General features: G+C 44.1%; 1 protein-coding gene across 2 annotated transcripts in view; it reads right to left on the bottom strand.

Moving 5' to 3' along the window:
- The window catches only part of LOC111529497 (spatacsin), a 59,639-nt gene that overhangs the window by 6,163 nt on the left and 28,256 nt on the right, over positions 1-25,220 (bottom strand). For both annotated transcript variants that reach the window (XM_026447860.1, XM_026447861.1), the window contains 9 exons: positions 24,144-24,251; positions 21,047-21,209; positions 17,427-17,641; positions 15,917-16,658; positions 6,823-6,962; positions 5,203-5,401; positions 4,374-4,511; positions 2,532-2,665; positions 1,088-1,195 (listed from right to left, as the gene is read on the bottom strand). In XM_026447860.1, the coding sequence (XP_026303645.1) occupies positions 1,088-1,195; positions 2,532-2,665; positions 4,374-4,511; positions 5,203-5,401; positions 6,823-6,962; positions 15,917-16,658; positions 17,427-17,641; positions 21,047-21,209; positions 24,144-24,251 (1,947 nt within the window). The remainder of the gene's footprint in view (positions 1-1,087; positions 1,196-2,531; positions 2,666-4,373; positions 4,512-5,202; positions 5,402-6,822; positions 6,963-15,916; positions 16,659-17,426; positions 17,642-21,046; positions 21,210-24,143; positions 24,252-25,220) is intronic.

Here is a 25,220-nt window from a genome sequence, read left to right as displayed (position 1 = left end):
CACCTATGTCCAGGACTTGCTCCTCACTTGATGACTAGATTGGTCTGTCCTGAAATCGGCCCAATATTAAAGAGAGATTTTTTTCTGCTTTGTCTCTTAATCCTGCCTGGCTGGGCCCATGTTCCCAGAAGCCGAAGGTGAAATGAGCAGAAGCAAAATGATCTGGAAACAGGTACTACGAGGGGATATGCTTGGTGTCACAGAGCACACTCAGGACAGACGGGCTCTCAGAACCCAAGACCTAACCAAGACAGGCCTTTGCTTCCAAGCCGCCTTCCTGTTCATCATAATAAATGGCTCCACAGCTTTTTGGTCTAAACTTTTGTGTTTGATTCCTAACCTGGCTCTTAGCAGCACAGTTTTTCACAGTGTCCTGAAAACTCTCCACTCTAAAAGCCCTCAAACAACCTCACAGCTAGACAATCCACTTTAAGCCTGGCTCTCAGGGTTTTTGCCCCTGCCAGAGAAGGCATTTAAGACAGTAGAGGCAGGTGACAGAGGCTGAGGTGGAGGAGGACAAACTTACTTTCTCCAGTATTTAGCATCGGCCGGGCATGGTGGCTCACACCTGTAATCCCAGCACTTTGGAAGGCTGAGACGGGTGGATCATCTGAGGTTGGGAGTTCAAGACTAGCCTGACCAACATGGATAAACCCTGTCTCTACTAAACATACAAAATTAGCCCAGTGTGGTGGCGCGTGCCTGTAATCCCAGCTACTTGGGAGGCTGAGGCAGGAGAATCGCTTGAACCTGGGGGGCAGAGGTTGCGCCAAGATGACACCATTGCACTCCAGCCTGGGTAACAAGAACAAGAGCGAAACTCCGTCTCAAAAAAAAAAAAAATACATATATATATATATATACACACACACACACAGACACACACATAAATACATATAGCATCAGCATATTCACTGATCTGAACCAGAATCTGAAGCCACTGGTGATAGTGTGTCTTGGGGAGGTCCCCAATTCATTCCCTCTGTTTTTCTAAGAGTCTACCATGACAGATTATTCCCGAGAAAAACTGAGGCTCCTGAATTGTCAGCAGTACACCCCATCCTGGAGCTTGTTACTTTGCACCTACCGGATCCAACTTCTTCCTCATCAGCACTTCAAAGTAGTGCTTTTTATGCAGCAAATCAAATATGTATGTCATCTCATTGTACCTTCCAATGCCAGTGAGGAGCCGTACCTGTGAAGTGGGAGGACAGCTCGCATCAGCGTCACCTGGAGTCTGGAGTTCTCTGAGCCAGACCACTACCATCAGTGGCTGCTTTCAGATGCCAAGCTCCAGGAGGAGAATGGCTAATTTCCAGGCTACCATGCTTTGCTCCCTCCCCTGTACCCAACAGGGAGCCTCTGGAGGATTCAGAAATGTCAGTTACTGGGCCACCTTGGCTGTTCTTTTTTTTTTTTTTTGAGATGGAGTCTTGCTCTGTCACCCAGGCTGGAATACAGTGGCACAACCTCAGCTCACTGCAACCTCCGCCTCCTGGGTTCAAGCAATTCTCCTGCCTCAGCCTCCTGAGTAGCTGGGATTATAGGCATGTGCCACCATGCCTGGCTAATTTTTGTAAAGAGGCAGGGTTTTACCACGTTAGGGTGGTCTCGAACTCCTGACCTCAGGCAATCTGCCTGCCTCGGCCTCCCAAAGTGCTGGGATTACAGGTGTGAGCCACCACACCCGGCTTTGCTGTCCTTAAATGTGGCTCTCAGGCCGGGCGCAGTGGCTCAAGCCTGTAATCCCAGCACTTTGGGAGGCCGAGACAGGCGGATCATGAGGTCAGGAGATCCAGACCATCCTGGCTAACACGGTGAAACCCCGTCTCTACTAAAAATACAAAAAACTAGCCGGGCGAGGTGGCAGGCGCCTGTAGTCCCAGCTACTTGGGAGGCTGAGGCAGGAGAATGGCATAAACCCGGGAGGTGGAGCTTGCAGTGAGCTGAGATCCAGCCACTGCACTCCAGCCTGGGTGACAGAGCGAGACTGTGTTTCAAAAAAAAAAAAAAAAAAAAAAAATGTGGCGCTCAAGTGCTGAAGTGTCATTCTCCTGGGCGGGACTCCTCCTCTTCTCACCGCTACTCATCACAGTGGCCCAGCGGCTTGCTCAGTCACTCAGGTCAGTTTCAAGCCCAGAGAATTTAGGGAGGCTCATGGGAACTGAGTTGCCAACTTCCATTCAGAGGTGGGGGGAAGGTTCAAACCTTGTTTTGGGGAAAAATGCAGCTGTTTTAGCCTCTAGAAAAGTTAACTGCCCTGACAAGGAGGTGGGATGGCCCCGGAACCTTGCAGGGATCTTTTCCCTTTTGTTCCTTTGGAGCAACTTCGGATTCTGACAGAAACCCTAACGTGGAGCGGGGGTTGCGCTGCCCAGCCAGCCCAGCCAGCCCAGCCAGCTCTCAAGTAGGTAGTGGTATCCAGATGGGCAGAGCTCCCTTCAACTACATCAGCTCTGGGCTGGCCCCCACCCTTCCTACTCCTCTCAAAGGTTTCCACAGGATGGAGACGGGTTGAGGGGGTTACTTACCATCAGTCCATACTCCTCACTGGGGGCCAGGTGGTTATCTGTGAGCATCCGGGCGGCCTGCAGGACTCGGATGATGCCCTCCATGTGGCACGTCAGGGTGAAGCAATGATGGGCCAGGATCAGGAGCTCTGTGGCTGGGAGGTAGGCACTGGTAAGATAGGATTATGAACCCTGGCTGCCCACTGTCAACCTCTGCCTGGCAGGAGGGAAAAAGGGCCTGGTGGAGAAGGGGCCTGTCTGGAGAGGTCCCTCCCACCAGCCCTCCGAGGTCCGTGAACTCAGCAGCTCTAGCTCTGAGACAGCCCCTTGGTGACATCCAAATAGTTCTCTCAGTCATAGCACAATCCTCAAAGACAATCATGTAGTGACTATCCCCAAAAGGCCCCCAAAATGAGAACACAGCACCCTCGCCTTCTAAACATGGAGAAACTTCCTGCAGACAAACTGATGGAGTTCCTGCCAACATGAATCCAAGGGCATTCTCTGCTTGTATCCCAGCGGAAGGTCTCAGGGCCTAATCAAGTGCCATTTGGTGTTCTGGCTTTCTAGAGTAGTGAAAGATCTGACATGTACAGATTTAAAAATACTACAATCACTGTAAGCACAATTAAAAGGCAAACTGGGAAAAACACCTGCAATGTGAGGACCGAAAAAGGTCTCCATCCTTAAAACATGCTGCAACCTCTGGGCTTTTGCATCTGCAGGGCCCTCTCCAGTCCTCCTGACTACTAAGCATCCTGACAATGAATCCTTTAGGCCTTCGTTTGAACATTTCCTCCAGAACTCTATCTTGACCCCATCATTCTGGCTCTTACTGTGTATTAAGACCCTAGTCTGAGCTCCAGGAATTGCTTATACACCATATCCTAGGTGCTTACAGTGCCTGGCACACAGTTGGCACTCAGTAAATATTGTTGAACTGGACCGAGAAGAGATATAGAAGGCTATTTTTATTTAAATTTCTTTTAGAGATGGATCTCACTCTGTTGCCCAGGCTAGAGTTCAGTGTTGCAATCAGAGCTCACTGCAATCTCCAACTCCTGGGCTCAAGGGATCCTCCTACCTCAGCCTCTCAAGTAGCTGGGACTACAGGTGTGCATCACCATGCCCCGCTAAGTTTTTAAAAATATTTCTAATGACAGGGTCTCACTATATTGCCCAGATTGGTCTCAGACTCCTACCCTCTAATTATCCTCTGCCCTCGGCCTCTCAAAAGCATTGGGATTACAGGCATGGGCCACTGTTCCCATTCTAATGTACAATTTTTCATTATATATAAGAGAAATCTGTGTAACCATTAGAAGTTATATAGGAGAATATTCAATGCCATGAAAAATGTTAATGACAGCATATTCATAAAGTAAAAAAATTATAAACTATACGGAGTATAATGTCATTTTTTAAAAAAGAGAACCTATCACACATTCTAATGAAGGCCTATAATGAGTTAGACATCATGGAAAACGAACAGGCTTTGAAATCCACAGACTGGGTTTGAACACCAGCTCTGCCACTTAACAGATGTAATCATCTTTCCTCAGGTAGAGTTTGTCTCCCTTCTAAAATGGGACAATATTCACTTTGCAGGGCAATATAAGAGTGAAATAAGCATGTTGAGTAAAGGTTACCTTTTTGTATGATTTTATATTTGGGGGTACTCATCCATACTTTCTAAATTTGCTTCAGTGAAGTTAAGGCTTTCTACCAAGAACTTATAACCCCTGCTGGAGGGCTAGGTATCCAGAGCAGGAACAAGGACCCAGATCAAGTTTTGGAGAGACTGGGAGACCTCTTGAGACCTGTTTAGGGCCAAAATATGTAAGAAAAAGGCCAATAACTTACTGCAAGACAATTCCCCATGGGGAACGGAGGAAATCTTATCCAACAACTTCATGCCTACCAATGTGTGGTCTTGACACAGAGTGGTCAGCTGAAGAAATGTCTGGCTTTCCTCTGTTGGGCTGAACATCTGCTTATGTCCTGTACAGAGAGGTGTGAAGACAGGTGCTGGTTTTATCATAAGAGAGGCCCACTCTGCCCAGGCTTGGGCACCAGGAGGTGATGCTAGTGGAGCTCTGCAGCTCTCCACTTGCTGAGCTCGAAACCCTTGGCCTATTGGTCATTTTATAGGAAAGGTTGTTTCTGTTTTTGTTTTTTGAGACAGAGTCTGTCACCCAGGCTGGAGTGCAGTGGGGTGATCTTGACTTACTGCAACCTTGGCCTCCCGGGTTCAAACGATTCTCCTGCTTCAGCCTCCCCAGCAGCTGGGACTACAGGTGCCAGCCAACACGCCCAGCTAATTTTTTGTATTTTTAGTAGAGGCGGGGTTTCAGCATATTAGCCAGGATGGTCTCTATCTCCTGACCTCATGATCTGTGAGCCTTGGCCTCCCAAAGTGCTGGGATTACAGGTGTGAGCCACCCCGCCTGGCCAGGACAGTTCTGTAGCTCAGAAAGCCACAGCTACTCTCAATGTAATCATAAAACAATAAAAAGTAACAGCATGTATTTTGTACATGTATTTTGTTGTATTTAAACAAAATACATTACTGGAATCCAGAAACTTGAGAGAACCACATACAGGATGTATATAAGCACAACATTCAAATCCTTAACACTGGGAACTAGAGAATGCTGTTGGAAAGGTTAGGAATCCCTGAGGGGTAGGGCACCTGTTCCCTGTGATGAAGTAAGCAGCTCCCGTGTCACCTCTTCTGCCACGAGTTCAGCCACAGTATCTGGCTTAAGGCCCTGTGTGCTGATGAAGGCCTGGGCTCGTTTGCATCGGTCAGGCTGCTGAGAGGCCAAGATTTCCCGGAGCATGGCTTCACCATCCTGAGCAGCAACATCTGTGTAGGAACAGCCCAACTCCTGAGAGGAAGACAAAGCCAGTCAAGGCCACTTTTAGAAGCCAGGGAAAAGCAAAATAGCCCTTTCTGAAATCTGATGTGGATAGACTCCACTGTTTTCTGAGCTTAAAGACTCCTCACCCTCAGCAGGAACCTTAGAAAAAGCAAGTACTGTTTTCTAACCCTTTCTATCATTTCACCAAAGCCAAATCCAGGTAAAAGAAAGGCTTGTCTTCAGAAAGCATCAGGTGATTCTCTTGTTGAGCTGGGTGGCGGGGGCGGCAGACAGAGTTTCATTCTTGTTGCCCAGGCTGGAGTGCAATGGCACAACCGTGGCTCACTGCAACTGCTGCCTGCCTACTGGGTTCAAGCAATTCTCCTGCCTCAGCCTCTCAAATAGCTGGGGTTACAGGCATGCGCCACCACACCCAGCTAATTTTTGTATTTTTAGTAGAGATGGGGTTTCTCCATGTTGGTCAGGCTGTTCTTGAACTCCCGATCTCAGGTGATCCACCTGCCTTGGCCTCCCAAAGTGCTGGGATTACAGTCATGAGCCACCGCACCTGGCTTTTTTTTTTTTTTTTGGTCACCCAGGCTAGAGTACATTGGCGTGATTTCGGCTCACTGCAACCTCCGCCTCCCAGGTTCAAGCGATTCTCCTACCTCAGCCTCCCAAGTAGCTGGGATTACAGGTGCCTGCCACCATGCCTGGCTAATTTTTATATTTTTAGTGGAGATGGGGTTTCACCATGTTGGCCAGGCTGGTCTCAAACTCCTGAACTCAAGTAATCCACCTGCCTCAGCCTCCCAAAGTGCTGGGGTTACAGGTGTAAGCCATCGTGCCCAGCCTGATTTTTAAAAATATTATGAAATGTAAGAACACTGACTAAAATGCAACAGCCCTTATTATTCCCAGAGCAGCAGCAAAACCCTCAATTTCCAAAGAAGTCTTTGAGTCTTCTCCAAGATGTGGACTTTAGGGTTTGGCTGTATTTCTCTTGTGCTCTTCTACTTCCAGTCTACTGTTTTTCTCCCCCAACCAGCACAAAGGTACAATTTCTGCTTGCTCTGGCTCTTGTCTTTATAGTCATCACATTCCATACAGAATGCTCCAAACAATCATAATGCAAAACTCAAGATATTAAGTCTAGAAGAGACCCTCATGGTCAAATCATCATTTATAGGTGACAAAACAGGGGCCCACAACCCTAGCTTTCTGGTTTGCTGAGCTGCAGCCAGGAGTCAGATCGCCCTGGCACCTGGCCTGGTGTCCTCCCCACCATTCCCCAAAGATAAAATTATGAGGGCCAACATCCTGACAAGAGCTCTACTCCCAGGTCATGATTATCATCTGAAAGGCTGACTTGGCAATGTCCAAAATCAACCTCAAACTTCTCGTTTCCCTCCCTCTCAGAAAGAGGAGCCCCACCCCTTGGCACATACCTTGGCAAGATCATACAGACAGAGGACCTGTCGACAGTAGTTCTTTCCATGGAGGCATTTACTTGTCAGCACTTCCAGGTTAGTCACCACTTCATCACTGGAGGGCACTGTCACAAACTTCTGACTATCCAGACTTGAAGCTGGAAGCAAATACGAGTCTGAGGGGCTTCAAGCTGGGAGGTTCAGGCCTCTCCCCAGCTCTCTATGGCTCTACCTCTCTGCTTGAGGCTCCCTGTACTGCACTCCCATGACTCTGATTTGGGTTACAGGACCACTGCTGACAGGGCCCCACTTCAACTTCTTTCATTGCCTTCTTCCAGGATATCCCAGCCTGGGATACCTCAAAGACCTCATATGCTACAAAGAGTCAAGGCCACCTAATGAGTGCTCTAGAGATCACTAAAGATGCTTGCCAGAGTCTCCTCTATATGTTCTGCCTCCTATATCAAATAAGTCACAGTCGTGGCCTTAGTTCCAGTCTTCACCACTCTGCATCCTGAGAAGCTGTTATCTGTCTCCTGCAACCCGCCCCTCACCCTCAATCAGTCTCCGACATACTCATTTCTAAAATGCAAATATGCTTTAATTTTTTAAGACAGAGTCTCACTCTGTCGCCCAGGCTGGAATGCAGTGGCGTGATCTCAGCTCAGTGCAACTTCTGCTTCCCAGGCTCAAGTGATCTCGTGCCTCAGCCTTTCGAGTAGCTGGAATTACAGGCATGCACCAGCACACCTGGCTAATTTTTGCACTTTTAGTGGAGATGAGGTTTTGCCATGTTGATCAGGCTGGTCTTGAACTCCTGGCCTCAACTGATCCATCTGCCTTGACTTCCCAAAAGTGCTGCGATTACAGGCATGGGCCACTGCACCCACCTGCAAATATGCTTTAATTTATAGTAAAATTAAAATCTATTCCTGATATTTTTTTAAAAGAAAGCTCTTGGCGCAGTGCTCATGCCTATAATCCCAGCATTTTGGGAGGCTGAGGCGGGCGGATCACCTGAGGTCGGGAGTTTGAGACCAGCCTGACCAACATGGAGAAACCCTGTCTGTACTAAAAATACAAAATAAGCTGGGTGTGGTGGCTCATGCCTGTAGTCCCAGCTACTCAGGAGGCTGAGGCAGGAGAATCGCTTGAACCCAGGAGGCGGAGGTTGCAGTGAGCCAAGATTGCGTCATTGCACTCCAACCTGGGCAACAGAGCGAGACTCTGTCTAAAAAAACAAAAAAGATAGTTATTCTGGGGAATTTTGTGGGGCTAGTGTTGAATTGGCTTTTTTTTTTTTTTTCTTTTGCAATGAAGTCTCACTCTGCTGCCCAGGCTAGAGTGCAGTGGCACTATCTCAGTTCACTGCAACCTCTGCCTCCTGAGTTCAAGTGATTCTCCCACCTCAGCCTCTGGTGTAGCTGGGATTACAGGTGTGCACCAGCACACCCAGCTAATTTTTTTTATTTTTAGTAGATACGAAGTTTCACCATGTTGGCCAGGCTGGTCTTGAACTCCTGACCTCAGGTGATCTGCCCACCTCGGCCTCCCAAAGTGCTGGGATTACAGCGTGAGCCACCATGCCCAGCCTGAACTGACTTTTTACTTTATACATTTCTATGTTATGTGATTTGCTACACTAAGCACATGTTAATTTTTATTTTAAAATATTATTAGAAAGTGTTGTAGGTCAGAGGTGGTGGCTCATGCCTGTAATGCTATCACTTTGGGAGGCTGGGGTGGGAGGATCCCTGGAGCTTAGGAGTTTGAGGCCAGCCTGGGCAACACAGTGAGACCCCACCTCTACAAAAAATTTAAAAATTAGCTGGGGATGGTGGTGTGCATCTGTGGTTCTGGCTATTCAGGAGGCTGAGGCAGGAGGATTGCTTGAGCCCTGGAGGTTGAGTCTGCAGTGAGCCATGTTTGCACCACTGCACTCCAGTCTGGGCAATAAAGTGAGGCCCTGTCTCAAACAAAACAAACAAAAACCCTTAAAGATAAATAAAATAAAATAAAATGCAACTCAGACCATGTTATTCCCCTGCTTAAATCCTTCACTGGGAGCTCCAATTCTAGGTAAGTTGGTTATAATAAGCTCAATCTACTGTGTCTTTCCCACTGAATTCAACACAAAACCTGGACACAAGACATGTGGCAGCTAAATAAAGACTCTGGAAAAGTAAAAAGTAGGAGGCGAATTGAAGATGACCAGAATTATCATTTTCCCCCCTCTAGCAAGCTCTAGCCTGAATGCAGTGCTGACTAAAACCTAAGAACCAAGGGCTGAAGTGAAGTGTGTGTACGAGAGAGTGCAAATTCCAGAAGCTCTCTAGTACCAGTTTGAAGAGTGAAAAGGGGAACTCCTAATCCTGTTCTTCCTTGTCCTGGCTCCCAAGCAAGCCATTGGCAGTGGTGGGAGAGGCTACAGTGGCAAGAGTCAAGGCTCTCAGAAAGGGGAGCCTTCTTTTTTTTCCTTTTTTTTGTTTTGAGACGGAGTCTTGCTCTGTCACCTAGGTTGGAGTGCAGTGGTGTGATCTCGGCTCACTACAAGTTCCACCTCCCGGGTTCATGCCATTCTCCTGTCTCAGCCTCCCGAGTAGCTGGGACTACAGGCGCCTGCCACCGTGTCCAGCTAATTTTATTTTGTATTTTTAGTAGAGATGGGGTTTCACTGTGTTAGCCAGGATGATCTTGATCTGACCTTGTGATCCACCCACCTCAGCCTCCCAAAGTGCTAGGATTACAGGCGTGAGCCACCGCGCCCAGCCAGTGGAGCCTTCTTTTCTGAGCAGGGGCGCTTTGGTCTCAGGAGGACAGAGTAGACCCCTGTTGCTTTTGCATTACCCTCCTGTCACCTGGCCCTGGGTGTAGGAATAGTCAGGATAGTGCAAGACAGAGTAGGGGTAACTAAACCTTCAGCTTTTGGCCGAAGAACTGAAAAGATAACCCTCAGGGAACCAGAAATTAGCTTGGAGAGCCCCAGGAAAGCAACCCAATAAATTTTTATGAACTACAGGGCTCACTCCTGGACTACACGTGTATGGCTTTGATCCTAACTAGCACAGATCGCTACCAAGGTCATAGATTGACCATTAGGTGGCATGCACACACAGGACAGATCTGAATACTACCGCAAAGGAAAATGAACTGATAATGAAACCACAACGCACAGGCAGTGGTTTGGAACTTCAGTCTGAACCAGGTCAACTGTCTGCTAAAAAATATCAACATCCTTCATAGGATTTAAATAAGATCCATAGTCTCAAATAGTATATTTGAATAATACACTACTCAAAATGTCCAGATGCAGCCAGTCATGGCGGCTCACGCCTGTAATCCCAACACTTTGGGGGACCAAGGCGGGTGGATCACCTGGGGTCAGGAGTTCGAGACCAGCCTGGCCAACATGGCAAAACCCTGTTTCTACTAAAAATACAACAAAATCAGTCAGGTGTGGTGGCACACACCTGTAATTCCAGCTACTTGGGAGGCTGAGACACGAGAATCGCTTGAATCTGGGAGGCTGAGGTTGCAGTAAGCTGAGATTGCACCATTGCACTCCAGCCTGGGTGACAGAGCAAGTCTCCGTCTCAAAAAACAAAAACAAGAAAACAAACAAAAAAACTCAAAATGTTCAGATGCAACCCCCAAATTACTCAGTGTAAGATATAGCGAGACCCCGTTCTCCACAAAAAGGAAAAAAAAAAAAAAAGACCAAAAAAAAAAAAAAAAGTGCAGGCCGGGTGCGGTGGCTCACGCCTGTAATCCCAGCTCTCAGGGAGGCAGAGGCAGGAGGACAGCTTGAGCCCAGGAGTTCGAGACCTGCCTGGGTAATATAGTGAGACCCCGTTCTCCACAAAAAGGAAAAAAAAAAAAAAGAAAGACTCAGTATAAGAAAAAGCAGGAAGAGAGGCCAGGCGCGGTGGCTCACGCCTGTAATCCCAGCACTTTGGGAGGCCGAGGTGGGTGGATCACCTGCAGTCAGGAGTTTGAGAGCAGCCTCGCCAACATGGCAAAACCCTGTGTCTACTAAAAATACAAAAAAAATAAAAATAAAAAATAGCTGGGTGTGGTGGCACACTCCTGTAGTCCTAGCTACTTGGGAGGCTGAGACAGGAGAATCGCTTGAACCCAGGAGGCGGAGGTTGCAGTGAGCCAAGGTCACACCACTGTACCCCAGCATGGGCAATAAAGCGAGACTCCATATTAAAAAAAAAAAAAAAAAGAAAAAGCAGGAAGATTTCAACTCACATGAGAAAGACAAGATGCTAGCTAGCATTAAAATGATGCAAAAGTTAGGCCAGGCGCGGTGGCTCAAGCCTGTAATCCCAGCACTTTGGGAGGCCGAGACGGGCGGATCACAAGGTTAGGAGATCGAGACCATCCTGGCTAATACGGTGAAACCCCGTCTCTACTAAAAAATACAAAAAACTAGCCGGGCGAGGTGGCGGGCGCCTGTAGTCCCAGCCACTTGGGAGGCTGAGGCAGGAGAATGGCGTAAACCCGGGGAGTGGAGCTTGCAGTGAGCTGAGATCCGGCCACTGCACTCCAGCCTGGGTGACAGAGCGAGACTCCGTCTCAAAAAAAAAAAAAAAAAAAAAGATGCAAAAGTTAAAATCATCTGACAAAGAGTTTAAAGCAGCTATAATACAAATGTTCCAATAAGCAATTCTGAATGCTCCTGAGACAAACAGAAAAATGCAAAGTCTCAGCAAAGAAATAGAAGATATGAAGAACAAAATGAAAATTTTAGAACTGAAAAATGCAGTTACGTGCTGTATAACAATGTTTCCATCAACAACAGACTGCATATACAACGAGGATCCTGTAAGATTATAATGGAGCTGAAAAATTCCTATCACCTAGTGACATCATAGTCATTGTGACATAGCACGATTACCTAATTTTTTAATAAATTTAGTGTAGCCTAAATGTACAGCATTTATAAAGTCTACAGTAATGTACAGTAATATCCTAAGTTTTCACATTTACCACTTAGTGACAACCAGAGCAACTTCTAGTCCTGTAAGCTCCATTAATGTTAAGAGCCCTTTACAAATTGTATTATTAAAAAAATTTTTTTTAGGCCGGGCGCAGTGGCTCACGCCTGTAATTCCAGCACTTTGGGAGGCCGAGGCGGGCGGATCACAAGGTTAGGAGATCGAGACTATCCTGGCTAACACGGTGAAACCACGTCTCTACTAAAAATTCAAAAAATTAGCTGGGTGTGGTGGCGGGCGCCTGTAGTCCTGCTACTGGGAAGGCTGAGGCAGGAGAATGGAACCCGGCAGGCAGAGCCTGCAGTGAGCCAAGATCTCGCCACTGCACTCCAGTCTGGGCGACAGACTCTGTCTCAAAAAAAAAAAAAATTTTTAAATGAAAATCTCCAATTGTTTATTTCCTGAAGCTAAAAAATCTTTATATCGTATTTTTTACTGTACCTTTTCTATGTTTAGATGTCTAGATACACAAATACTTACCATTATGTTATAATCAACTACAGTACAGTAGCATGCTGTACTGGCTTGCAGCCCAGGAATGATAGGCTCTAGCAGAGGTGTGTAGAAGTCTATACCACCTAGGTTTGTGTAAGTATGCTCTAAGATGTTTGCACAGTGATGAAATCACTCAACAATGCATTTCTCAGAATGTATCCTCATTGTTAATGCATGGCTGTAACTGAAATTTTAAAATCATAGAAATAAAATTCAATAACAGAAATTATCCAATCTGAACAACAGAGAGAAAAAAAGTTTTAAAAAAACTGAACTGGCCAGGTGTGGAGGCTCACACCTGTAATCCCAGCAGTTTGGGAGGCTGAAGCGGGCATATCACGAGGTCAAGAAATTGAGGCCACCCTGGCCGACATGGTGAAACCTTATCTGTACTAAAAATACAAAAATTAGCTGGGTGTGGTGACGTGCGGCTGTAGTCCCAGCTACTTGGGAGGCTGAAGCAGGAGAATCACTTGAACCTGGGAGGCAGAGGTTGCAGCGAGCCAAGATCGCGCCACTGCACTCCAGCCTGGCGACAAAGCGAGACTCCGTCTCAAAAACAAACTAACACACAAACAAAAACTGAACAAAACTTCAAGGAATTATGAGATAATAAAAATTATATATTCATGTACTTGAAGTTCCAGAAGGAGAGGAAATAGGGTATGGTGCTAAGAAAATATTTGAAAAAATTATGGCTGATCACTATCCAAGTTTGGTGAAACATATAAACCTACATATTCAAGAAGCTCAGTAAACCCCAAATATATGAATAAAGCCAAAGAAATACATATCCAGTCACAATATAATCAAACTGCTGAAGACCAACAACAGAAAAAAATACTGACAGCTACCAGAGAAATATGCACTATTTATATAGATGAACAATGATTCAATTGACTGCAGATTTTTCATCAGATACCATGGAGTCCAAAAGGAAGTGAACATTTTCAAGTGCGGAAAGAAAACAACTAATTTTCTTATTTATTTTTTGAGACACAGGTTCTCACTTTGTTGTCCAGGCTGGAGTGCAGTGGCATGAACACGGTTCATTGCAGCCTTATCCTCCTGGGCTCAAGTGATCCTTGTGCCTTAGCCCCCCAGGTAGCTGGGACTGTAGGTATGCGCCACCACACCTGGCTAATTTTTATATTTTTTGTAGAGACGGGGTTTTGCCATGTTACCCAGGCTGGTCTTGAACTCCTGAGCTCAACTGATCTGCCTGCCTTAGCCTCCCAAAGTGTTGGAATTACAGGTGTGAGCCACTGCACCTAGCCTGAAAATAACTAATTTTCTATATCCAGCAAAACATCCTTTAGGAATGAAGGTAAGATAGAGACATTCTCAGATGATGAAAAACTGATTATTTAAAAAAAAAAAAAAAAAGGCTGGGCGTGGTGGCTCACGCTTGTAACCCCAGCACTTTGGGAGGCCGAGGTGGGTTTATTAAAACATATTTTTGGCTAAGAACAAAAACCTCATTGTTTAATGAGGTTTTCAATGTATGCAGAAGTAATAAAAGGCAAGTAGGATGTAAAGGGAGAAGAGTAAAGTGACCTGCATGGTGGTAAGGTTCCTCCTACATTCCAGCTGAGGTGGTAAAATATTGATTCTAAGTATACTGTGGAAAGTGAAGGATGTACATTGTCATCTCTAAAAAAACCAATTAAACTATACAAAGATGCATAGTCAAAATCACAATCAATTAAAATGGAAGACTAAAAAATGTTCAAATAACCCAAAAAGCAGAAGAAAAAGTTTCCCTTGAAAATCACAAAATGCTAAAACTCACCCGAGATGAGAAAGATAATCTGAATAGTCCTGTAATTATTTAAGAAACTGAATTTGTGGTTTAAAATCTTCCAAAATGGAAATCTCCAGTCTCAGCTAGTTTTATTGGTAAATTCTACTAAGCATTTAAGGAAGAAATAACACCAGTTCTACACAATGTTTTCCAGAAAATAAAAGAGCAGGGAATACTTTCTAACTCATGAAACCAGCATTACCTTGATATAAAAACCAAACAGTACAAAAAAAGGCCGGGCATGGTGGCTCACGCCTGTAATCACAGCACTTTGGGAGGCCAAGGTGGGCGGACCACTTGAGGTCAGGAGTTCAAGACTAGCCTGGCCAATATGGTGAAACTCCGTCTCTACTAAAAATACAAAAAGTAGCCAAGCGTGGTGGTACACAACTGTAATCCCAGCTACTCGGGAGGCTGAGGCAGGGGAACCACTCGAACCTGGAAGGCGGAGGTTGCAGTGATCCGAGATTACGCACTACACTCTGGCCTAGGCAACAGAGTGAGACTCTGTCTCAAAAACAAAAACAGTACCATAAAGAAAATTACAGAATAACATTCCTCACAAACATAAATGTAAAAATCTTTAACAAAACAGCAAATTGATTACAGCAAAAAATCAAAAAGAATAATGCACCAGGCCCAAACTGTATTTATTTAAATGGAGAATTCAAGGCTGGTCCAATATTTAAAAAATCAACTAATGTAATCTACTATATTAATAGTCTAAAGAAAAAAAACCACATGATCAGATTAACAGATGCAGAAATAACATGACTAAATTCAAACTGATTCATGATAAAAATTCTCAGCAAACCAGGAATAGAGGGGAACTTTTTCAACATGATAAAGCCTATTTTCAAAAACCTACAGCTAATACCATACTTAATGATGAAAAGATCAAATATTTTCCCTTTAAGGTCAGTAAAAAGGTACAGATGTCCTCACACCACTCCCATCCAACATAGTACTGAAAGGCCTAGTCAGTGCAATAAAGCAAGAACAAGAAATAAAAGGCATACAGATTGGAGAGGCAGAAATACAACTCTATTTGCAGATGACACAAATGTCCACGTAGAAAATCTTGAGCAATCACAAGAAATCTCCTAGAATAAGCAAGTTTAACAAAGTCATAGAGTATAAAGTTAACATAAAGAACACATTTCCGGCTGGGTACAGTGGCTCATGCCTGTAATCTTGGCACTTTGGGAGGCTGAGGTGGGCGAATCTCCTGAGGTCAGGAGTTTGAAACCAGCCTAGCCAACATGGTGAAACCGGTCTCTACTAAAAACACAAAAATTAGCCAGGATTGGTGGTAGGCACCTCTAATCCCAGCTACTTGGGAGGCTAAGGAAGGAGAATCACTTGAACCCGGGAGGCAGAGGTTGCAGTGAGCCGAGACCACACCATTGCACTCCAGCCTAGGCGACAAGAGTGAAACACCATCTGAGAAAAACAAAAAACGAAAACAAACAAAAAAACCCAAAAAGAAAAACAAAAAAACATATTTCCATATACTATCAATGTAAGACTGGAAACGATTAAATTTACAGACGTATAGAATACGTAGAATAAATTTCAGTGAACTAGCTACAAATCAGATAGATTCCCTTTAACTTTGAAACATAACTAGTTTAAAAGACATAGGTCTTTCTATTTCATTGACTAGTTAATTGGCTAGTTTACAGATTACCTGGAAAAAAGTTGTTGTCCCCTTAACTTGGTATAACTATTCTTCCACAAGGGTCCCTTCCTGCTTGGAGATAGTGCTAACAGTGCCATTTAAGACTCTGAGCCGTGGACTCTTACTTACTGCTGTGGACTCTCCTTAAGGGAATATCGGGTTCTTCCTCAAGCAGCTCAGCACTTTGTAGGAGAGCATGGATCTCCGGGTGCAGATCCTCCATACTAGCTTCTCCTGAGGCCAGTGCTCTGCAGTGCAACACCAAGGCAACATCTCGATTATAGAAATGAAAATACCGGCATACTCTACTTGCTTCATGCACACAGCCATCATCCAGTAGGCGCCCAATCAAAAAGTTTAGTGACTCCTGCTCTTTCCAATCCAGTCTATTCTCGCATGTCTCTTTGGATGGAAGGCTGTTAAGTTCTAAGTATTTTGATGTGTTCAGAGCAGCCAACTTGGAGAAGGAAAACTCCCTGGCTAAACTATCAAAGGAAAGTTCGCCACTAGTTGAGATCTGTCGAGAAAATTTGGGCTCTGTTTCCTCCTGATTTCTTCCAAGAGTGTGCTGGGTGATGCGGCAGAGCCAGATCTGCTTCTCCAGCTCCTCCAGCTTGTCCAAGGGCACTACGTCCTCTTGGGCAAGCCAGTGCCCTGCCAAAGTGAGCAGCAGATGGCGTTCCTCAATGCTGCTCCATCCAGCTGGGTGCTCACAGGCCACATGGGCCTGAGTTGAGAAAAAGGAAGAAGCTGCTTTGCTTGAAATTGAAAATTTTTTAAAATTCTCATGGCATTTTTTCCAGAAGTCAATTCTTGCTTGTTTTAGTGACCACTGTTCAATGTGTTTTAGAGTCTGCATTTCCTGTGTTATCTGTGAAATTTAACAAAGCAGATTTTAGCCTTTCTTAGATAAAGTATCATAAATGTTCATGTTCCCTAAGTATATCATACTTGTTTGTTTGTTTGGTTTTTTTTTTGAGACAGGGTCTCGGTCTGTCCACCCAGGCTGGAAAGCAGTGGTGGCGATCACAGCATATTGCAGCCTCAACCTCCTGGACACAAGAGATCCTCTCACTTCAGCCTCCCAGGGAGCTGGGACCACAGGTGTGTGCCACCATGCCTGGCTAATTTTTAATTTTTTGTAGAGACAGGGTCTCCTTATGTTGCCCAGGCTGGTCTTAAACTTCTGGGCTCAAGCAATCCTCCTGCCTTGGCCTCCCAAAGTGCTGGGATTATAGGCATGAGCCACTGCACCTGGCCTTATCATACTTGTTAAAACCAAATCAAATCAGAGAACAGAGATTTGGCTACAGATGACCCTAGATATTTTATCTGGAAAGTTATGGTATGAAAAACAATTCTTGATTGATCTCATGGAATGGGGTTTAAGTGGAAGCCCCCTTATATTTAATTCTATTCAAAGGAAAATAGTTGTAGCATATCCTACAAACTAATGTTGCATTTGCAGCACACATTTCTCAATAATGGGCATTGTAGGCTCATCCATTTCTGAAAGTAATGTGTGTGTCAGAAGTAAAAAAAAGCCTTATCTCCTATAAATTATATATCTCATTTGATTTACTGTTTAATGCTGATTTTAAAAGTTAAGATTTTAAATAACTTAAAAGACCAATGATACCTCTTTAATAACCAAGTTGTCCACAGGTAACTCAGCTAATTCTGCTACCCTCCTGGCCAAAGCGAACTGTCCGTCTGTCTGCAGTCTTTCCAAAATAGATTTACATTCATGCTGAAAATTCTCAATGCTGTAGTAGGTAATAATGATATGATTAATGGCTATGGATGTATCCTTCAAAATTTGGCAAAGGACATACAGCTTTTTCACATCTGGACCTGTGCCAAAGAGAAGAGGATATAAACATTTAGTCAATAAAATGCCACTACAGCATTTCAAGGGTAATGTAATATCGAGTGAAAATATACATGTTTAACATAGTAATGTGGTTAAAGGAAAAACAAAAAGCGAGTTTTCTGTTTTTTTGGGATGGAGTCTCACTGTCACCCAGGCTGGAATGCAGTGGTGTGATCTTGGCTCACGGCAACCTCCACATCCTGGGTTCGAGGGATCCTCCTGCCTCGGCCTCCTGAGTAGTAGGGACTACAGGCGTGCACCACCATATCTGGCTAATTTTTGTACTTTTAGGAGAGATGGGATTTCACCATGTTGTCCAGGCTGCTCTCAACCGTGCCCAGCCAAAAAAACCTATTTTTCTACTCTGGTTGACTAGCAAAGGAAGCCATAAGGTAGCTCCTGTGTACCAAAGACACCAAAAAAAATGGTCCAGAAAAATTGTTAGTGGTAAAGTCTGACTGTACTTGCTTGTCATATAGTATGAAGTGTTAGACATTAATGGCTGGGCGCAGTGGCTCACGTCTGCAATCCCAGCACTTTGGGAGGCAGAGGTGGGTGGATCACTTGAGGTCAGAAAAGACTGCCTGACCAATATGGTGAAACCCTGTATCTACTAAAAATACAAAAATTAACCCACTGTGGTGGCACACGCCTGTAATCCCAGCTACTCGAGAGGCGGAGGCAGGAGAATCACTTTAACCTGGGAGGCAGAGGTTGCAGTGAGCTGAGATGATGCCACTGTACTCCAGCCTGGGCAACAGAGTGAGACTCTGTCTCAAAAAAAAAAAAAGGGTAGAGATTAGCACATGAACTCAATCTACACATCTGGCTTTATATACAGGGCAGAGGTTGGTGAGCTTCAATGTAGTAGAAACACAGTAACCTTGGGAAGATTTTGGTCATTCAGGCTAGTCTCTCTCTTTCTGGATTTATCTCCTACCGTGATCAAATTTGTCTGATTTAGTGGTCATTTGTTTACTCAATGCAGGAATCATGTGGATCAAGACAGAGAACTTGTAGGACAGTTAAATCTCCAGCTGGCCAGTAGCCTAGGCCCTAATGTGGCACACTGTATTCGGAATGGAGCGTCACCTGCACCTCTAAAATTTATCTACTTGCCTCAGGGAGACCTAACTGAGCTCCTCCTGATATCCCTTGGAAATTATTAGTAACACTAAGAATTCTTGGCCAGGTGCAGTGGCTCACGCTTATAATCCCAGCACTTTGGGAGACCAAGGCAAGAGGGATCGCTTGAGGCCAGGGGTTCAAGACCAGCCTGTGCAACATGGTAAGACCTTTGTCTCTATTAAACAAAAACAAAGAATTCTCTGCCAACAATTTATGTGGCTGGGTTTGCACCCTTTCCCAAACAGTCTAAGTAGAATCTATGTATGTCCTACCATGAGAGAGGGGCATGAGAAACATTCCACAGGAGGCTATTTCCAATGCCACCTGCTGGGCAGCAGTCTGATTTAGGTAGTTCTGGGGACACTGAGACATCCTGCACAATAACCACTAACACAGGCATGTTGAGTTTTGCTGGCATCATATAAAACACAGGTTTTTAAAGAACATATCCTGGCTGGGCACAGTGGTTCATGCTTGTAATCCCAGCACTTTGGGAGGCCGAGGTGGGAGGAGTGCTTGAGCTCAGGAGCTTGGGACTAGCCTGGGCAACATGGCAAAACCCCATTTCTAACAAAAAATACAAAAATTAGCCAGGTGTGGTGGTGTGTGCCTGTAATCCCAGCTACTCAGGATGTTGAGGTGGGAGGATCGCTTGAGCCTGGGAGGCAGAGGTTGCAGTGAGCTGAGGATGTGCTACTGCACTCCAGCTTGGGCAACAGAGCCAGACTCTGTCTCAAAAAAAAAAAAAAGAACGTATTCCTGTTCTCTAAGCAAATAAATGTTAAATATGCACACATAGTAACAGTTTCTAAGAATAGGAAAAATTATAGAATAAAAGTATTATAGTCATGTTTAACAATATAGTAGATCCTTATAATTATTCAAAGATAGATTATGGCAAACAACAGGAAATTCATTTTTTTAAAAAAATTATAATTACTACAGATCAATGAAAACACCTATATGTTAAAAGGACTTATTTTTGGTCTGCATAGTAACTGATAAGTACCATCTTATATCCATTACATATTGGAAACACCCCTTTTTCCTTTTAGTCATCAGATCCACAGCCTGCAACAACTGGCTCTGAGCTCAGGATTCTGTCAGTGTTCTGTGCAAATCTGAGCTCTCCAGTTGAATATCTGTGAGTTTAAATGTGAGAAAATAACCCTAGTAGCCAAACTGTCAGAATATAGTATAAAAGAACAAAATATCATTCAGTAAAAACTTGAAATTATCAAACAAGTGGAAAAGATAATAAAGCAATATTTGTTTGATTCAATTAGCAACAAGTTGAGAGACTGCCAATGTCTCGAAAAATCTGGAAAAAAAAAAAAAAAAAAAAAGCACAGTTTATCTCTGAAACTTTAAAAATGATTTGTGCATTTCTGAAGTAGGGTTTATGACCCTGAGCAATGCTAAGGTTACTTACCATAGAGAAGATAGTGACAGGGTGTGGGAGTTCAGTCAGGGTGGTGGGAAAAATTGTAGAGGAAAATTATAATAGATATAGAAAATATTATATAAGGATAATTATATATTAATGTAAGAAAAATTATGTAATAGTTATAGGAAATAAACACAAACCTTCTTGGAAGGCCAGGCAGTTTGCACAGCTTCAGTGACAGATATGGCTGAAGGCAGCCTCTTTACCTTCAGTTGATAGCCAAAAAGCTAGTAACAAGGGAATGTGGGGAAGTTTATCTAAATAGCTTGTTTATTCATGTGGTCCTAAGATCAACCTTTGATCAACAGCAGGTGCATAATTGCTCTCTACTCTCGGCAATCTTAATTACCATCTAATAGTGTTTACTTGAAACCTTTGCCATTTAATCTGTACTAAATAAATGCGAACTTTGCCAGCTTATGAGGCAATGCTCCAGACTCAGAGCAGAGCCCCTTAGCCGGACTGACAGGCCAAGTATCTCAGTCAGTGTACATCTTGATCCATCACTAAGTCAGGGTCTGTGGGTTGGACCCCCGCAAGAGGGTAATGTAGAAGCCAGCCAGGAGGAAATGTGGCTATTTGGTAACTGCTTAGAATGAGATGATTGGATATTATTTATGTTTTATACTGTTGTATTATTTCTTGAATATTTTAACCACAATTTAAAGTTCTCTGTAACTTCTTTACCCCCAGTTGCACGCTGTAAGTTAATGTTACATGCATTTTAATTTCCTAACTACCCCTCTAAGGTATTTTCAAGATTAAGGAAGCTAACTTCTTAATAGCAACTTAACTGTAAGGATTGTCTTACCATCAGAGAAGAGATGCTCTCTTTCAACAAAGAGCTGTAAAAGCTTCCCCAGCTCATATGGGGTCTTACACTGCTGTAGCATAAGCTTCAAAAGGAAACACACCTGATCCTCCAGCCACATAGCAGGGATGACAGGGTGGACCTTTGTGGCTGCTGTGTTAAGCTATAAAAGAAAAAGAGAGGCTTAGGGAAAGGAGTTTCATGAGAATAGCAAATCAAAACCTCCAACTCTGGGAACCTCTAAGAAAGCTAAAATTCCCTCAAAAGCTATTGCCTGTCATAAAGTGGGGGTGCTTACTCAGTTCCTTTCCAAATGGCAGGAACTGGTAATGGGGCTCAGAGGACTGGCAAAAACAAGCCCTCCTCAGCAGCTTTGCACATTGTCTCTGTGGAAAGTTCTGGTATAGAGCTGCATGTGTGAAAAAGATGGGCAAGAGTCCTAAAGACTGAATGCTAACTACAGAGTTAATGTAAAATATTCCTACTTAGTGATTGTCAACTTAATAGCCCTCTGAGTTGCTGTGAAATTAATCAAACGTCTCACTTAGCAGCCTCTTTATTTTTATTTTATTTTATTTTTTCGAGACGGAGTCTTGCTCTGCTGCCCAGGCTGGAGTATAGTGGTGCAATCTTGGCTCACTGTAACCCCTGCCTCCTGGGTTCAAGTGATTCTCCTGCCTCAGCCTCCTGAGTAGCTGGGATTACAGGTGCTCGCCACCACACTCGGCTAATTTTTTTGTATTTTTAATAGAGACAGGGTTTCACCATGTTGGTCAGGCTGGTCTCGAACTCCTGACCTGATGATCCGCCTGCCATGGCCTCCCAAAGTGCTGGGATTACAGGCATGAGCCACCATGCCTGGCCTAGCAGCTTCTTTAAAGAGGGATGTAGGCCTGCCCTTGAATCCAGAGGATTTTAAATTCACATTATAAAAACTGCTCAGAAAGACTTGCCTAACATTACTTCACTAGTTCTACCATTACTTTGCTAGTTCTACCATTTTGCTTGTAGTTTATTCTTGTTGGAGAATGGTCTCAGTTAAGAAGCTTGGATTTACATCATTTCAACTGAATGCTAAAAATATTAATAGGAAGATGAATTCAAGTGACAGGCTGCATTTCTACAAGTAGGTATGGCAAAAAATATCTTCTAGGATGCTGCAGGAGAAGGCGGATTTCAGAGGAGTGGTGCTTTCTTACCTGCTGTGGCGGCTGCTGTTGTTTTTCTTTCCTTTGTGTTGGTAGAGAACAGGGTCTCACTATGTTGTCCAGGCTGGTCAAACTCCTGGCCTCAAGCCATTCTCCCGCCTCTGCCTCCCTAAGTGCTGGGATTACAGGTATGATGACTGTGCTCGACAGATGCTTCTTTTGTGACTTCATTCCTGATTTTTACTTTGGCTCTTGCTTCATATTATTTTTGGAAGACTAATATTTAGTTCTCAGTCACTACAGTTTTGTAGTTCACTCTAGACTTCATACAACATAACCCCCCAAAATACTGGGCATTTTGGTGGAATAGAAACTTAACTGCTGGGTTTCAAAAAATGTATATATTCATAGGCACCAAAAGCTTGTAATTCAGGACCTCTGTGCCTAGTGCTCAGTTAGGCCCTAGTCTTGGCTGAATACTTCCTGTATACTTCTGAACACACTATAAAAGTCACTCTGAAGGTAAGTTTAATATGCAGGGCTTTTTGGCTGTGATGTAAGTTTTAGAAGACAATATTCCCTTCAATGGAATTCTCAAGACTGCCAAGATCTTAAATTAAGGAATGGTTTATAAAATCATATGTCAGATTACTGCTATCTTCTTACCCCTATCTGGAGTGAATTTCCTTCTCTACTCTCTCTCCTATGCCCTATGTGGTCCTCCCTGTACATTTCTCATCCTCCTTTCTTAAATTCCAATAGGACTTACCTACTGGTAAGTACAAAGATCGTTTTGCTTTTGCAGCATCTCCCTTAATGCAAAGTGTTTAAGGGAATTATGAGAAAGAACACTGGTAGTCAGCTCACTAAATTGCTACTATTTCTGCTTAGACACTGTTCCTGAATGTTTTCTATAACCATTCTGACTGGATTTTGATGTTTAGAAGAACAAAAGTTATATAATACTTCTATTCTTTTTTAAAAAGTATTTCTCTTCTTGATTCTTTATCCTCCTGAGTGTCCTTGTTAAAATTAGCTGGGATTAGGGCATTAGTCCTTAGTCTTTATTTAATTACTTGTATACTTAACTCTGTGGTTCTAAGAAAAGGAACTAATGTGAGCAGATGATGGAACTAGTTAAGCTGGTCAGGTAAGAATAAGAAGACACCTGGGAGGTATCCAATGAGCCATAGGAAGAAACAGACTAAGGAAATTAATGTGCCTATTTTCTGTAGTTTCAGAATCCTAGGCATATTCAAATAACTGATTTGGTATTTTCAAACATGTAACTTTCAAATCTTTATTACAGTGAAGACCAATGTGGCCGGACATGGTGGTTCATGTCTGTAATCCCAACCCTTCGAGGCGGGAGGACTGCTTAAGGCAAGGAGTTCCAAACCAGCCTGGGCAACACAGCCAGACTTCTTCCCTCTAAAAACAATATTAAAAATGATTGGGTGCAGTGGCTCACGCCTGTAATCCCAGCACTTCAGGAGGCTGAGGCAGGTGGATTACTTGAGGTCAGGAGTTCGAGACCAGCCTGACCAACATGGTGAAACCCCATCTCTACTAAAAACAAAAAATATTAGCTGGGTGTGGTGGTGGGCACCTGTAATCCCAGCTACTCGGGAGGCTGAGGCAGGAGAATCGCTTGAACTTGGCAGGCGGAGGTTATAGTGAGCCGAGATCGTGCCACTGCACTCCAGCCTGGTGACAGAGCCAGACAGTGTCTCAAAAAAGAAAAAAAAGATTAAAAATTAGCCATGCTACTTGGGAGGCTGAGGCAGGAGGATCTCTTGAGCCTAGGAGTTCGAGGCTGCAGTGAGCTGTGATCATAGCGGTGTGCCTGAGTAACTGAGTGAGACCAAGTCTTTAAACAAAAATAAAAAAGGCCATGCATGCCAACCAAGTTCAGATCAGTGAGAAAGAGCACCATAATTCCAACTTACTATTTCAAGGCTCTCCTGAAACTCCAGAAGTTTAGCTTCAGCTTCTTTATAATTCTTGAAGAACATACACAGTTCATACATCTCCATCACCAACAGTAATGGGGAATCCTTTGATAAAGAGTTCGAAAAAAATTACAAAATTTTGAACTCACTATTTTTTCGATGAATAATGCCAAATAAGAGAATGTTAAAAATGCTATTAATAAGGCAGGGCATGGTGGCTCATGCCTGTAATGCCAGCACTTTGGGAGGCTGAGGCAGTGGGATCACCTGAGGCCAGAAGTTTGAGACCACTTTGGCCAACATGATGAAACCCCATCTCTACTTAAAACATAAAAAAGTAGCCAGGCACGGTGATACTCCAGAGGCTGAGGCATGAGAATCACTTGAACCTGGGAGGTGGAGGTTGCAATGAGCCAAGACTGTGCCCCTGCATTCCCTCCTGGGCGACAGAGTGAGACTCTGTCTCAATAAATAAATAAATAAATAGAATTAGCCAAGTGTGGTGGCATGTGCCTATAGTCCCAGCTACAAGTGAGGGAGGATCACTTGAGACCTGGAGGTCGAAGCTGTAGCTATGATCACATCACTGCACTCCAGCCTGGGCAACAGAGCAAGACTCTGCCTCAAAAAAAAAAAAAAAGGCTATTAGCAATAGCTTCACAGATTAAATCACGTACGTTAAAAAGAAAGTTAAATATATTTTCCTTTTGGAAAAATGATACTCAGGCCAGTTACACCTACTCAACAATCCATGCTGTCTATTCTTTTTGAGACGGAGTTTCGTTCTTGTTACCCAGGCTGGAGTGCAATAGCGCGATCTCAGCTCACTGCAACCTCCACCTCCCAGGTTCAAGCCATGCCTCAGCCTCCGGAGTAGCTGGGATTACAGGCATGTGCCACCACGCCCGGCTAATTTTGTATTTTCAGTAGAGACGGAGTATCTCCATGTTGGTCAGGCTGGTCTCCAACTCCGGACCTCAGGTGATCCACCCACCTCCGCCTCCCAAAATGCTGGGATTACAGGCGTGAGCCACCGCGCCTGGCATTCTCTGTCTATTCTTCCTGCCCGTGTGC

The sequence above is a fragment of the Piliocolobus tephrosceles genome, unplaced genomic scaffold (genome assembly GCF_002776525.5).
Source record: "Piliocolobus tephrosceles isolate RC106 unplaced genomic scaffold, ASM277652v3 unscaffolded_108, whole genome shotgun sequence".
Classification (NCBI taxonomy): Eukaryota; Metazoa; Chordata; class Mammalia; order Primates; family Cercopithecidae; genus Piliocolobus; species Piliocolobus tephrosceles.
This window is presented reverse-complemented; position numbering and strand designations above follow the sequence as displayed.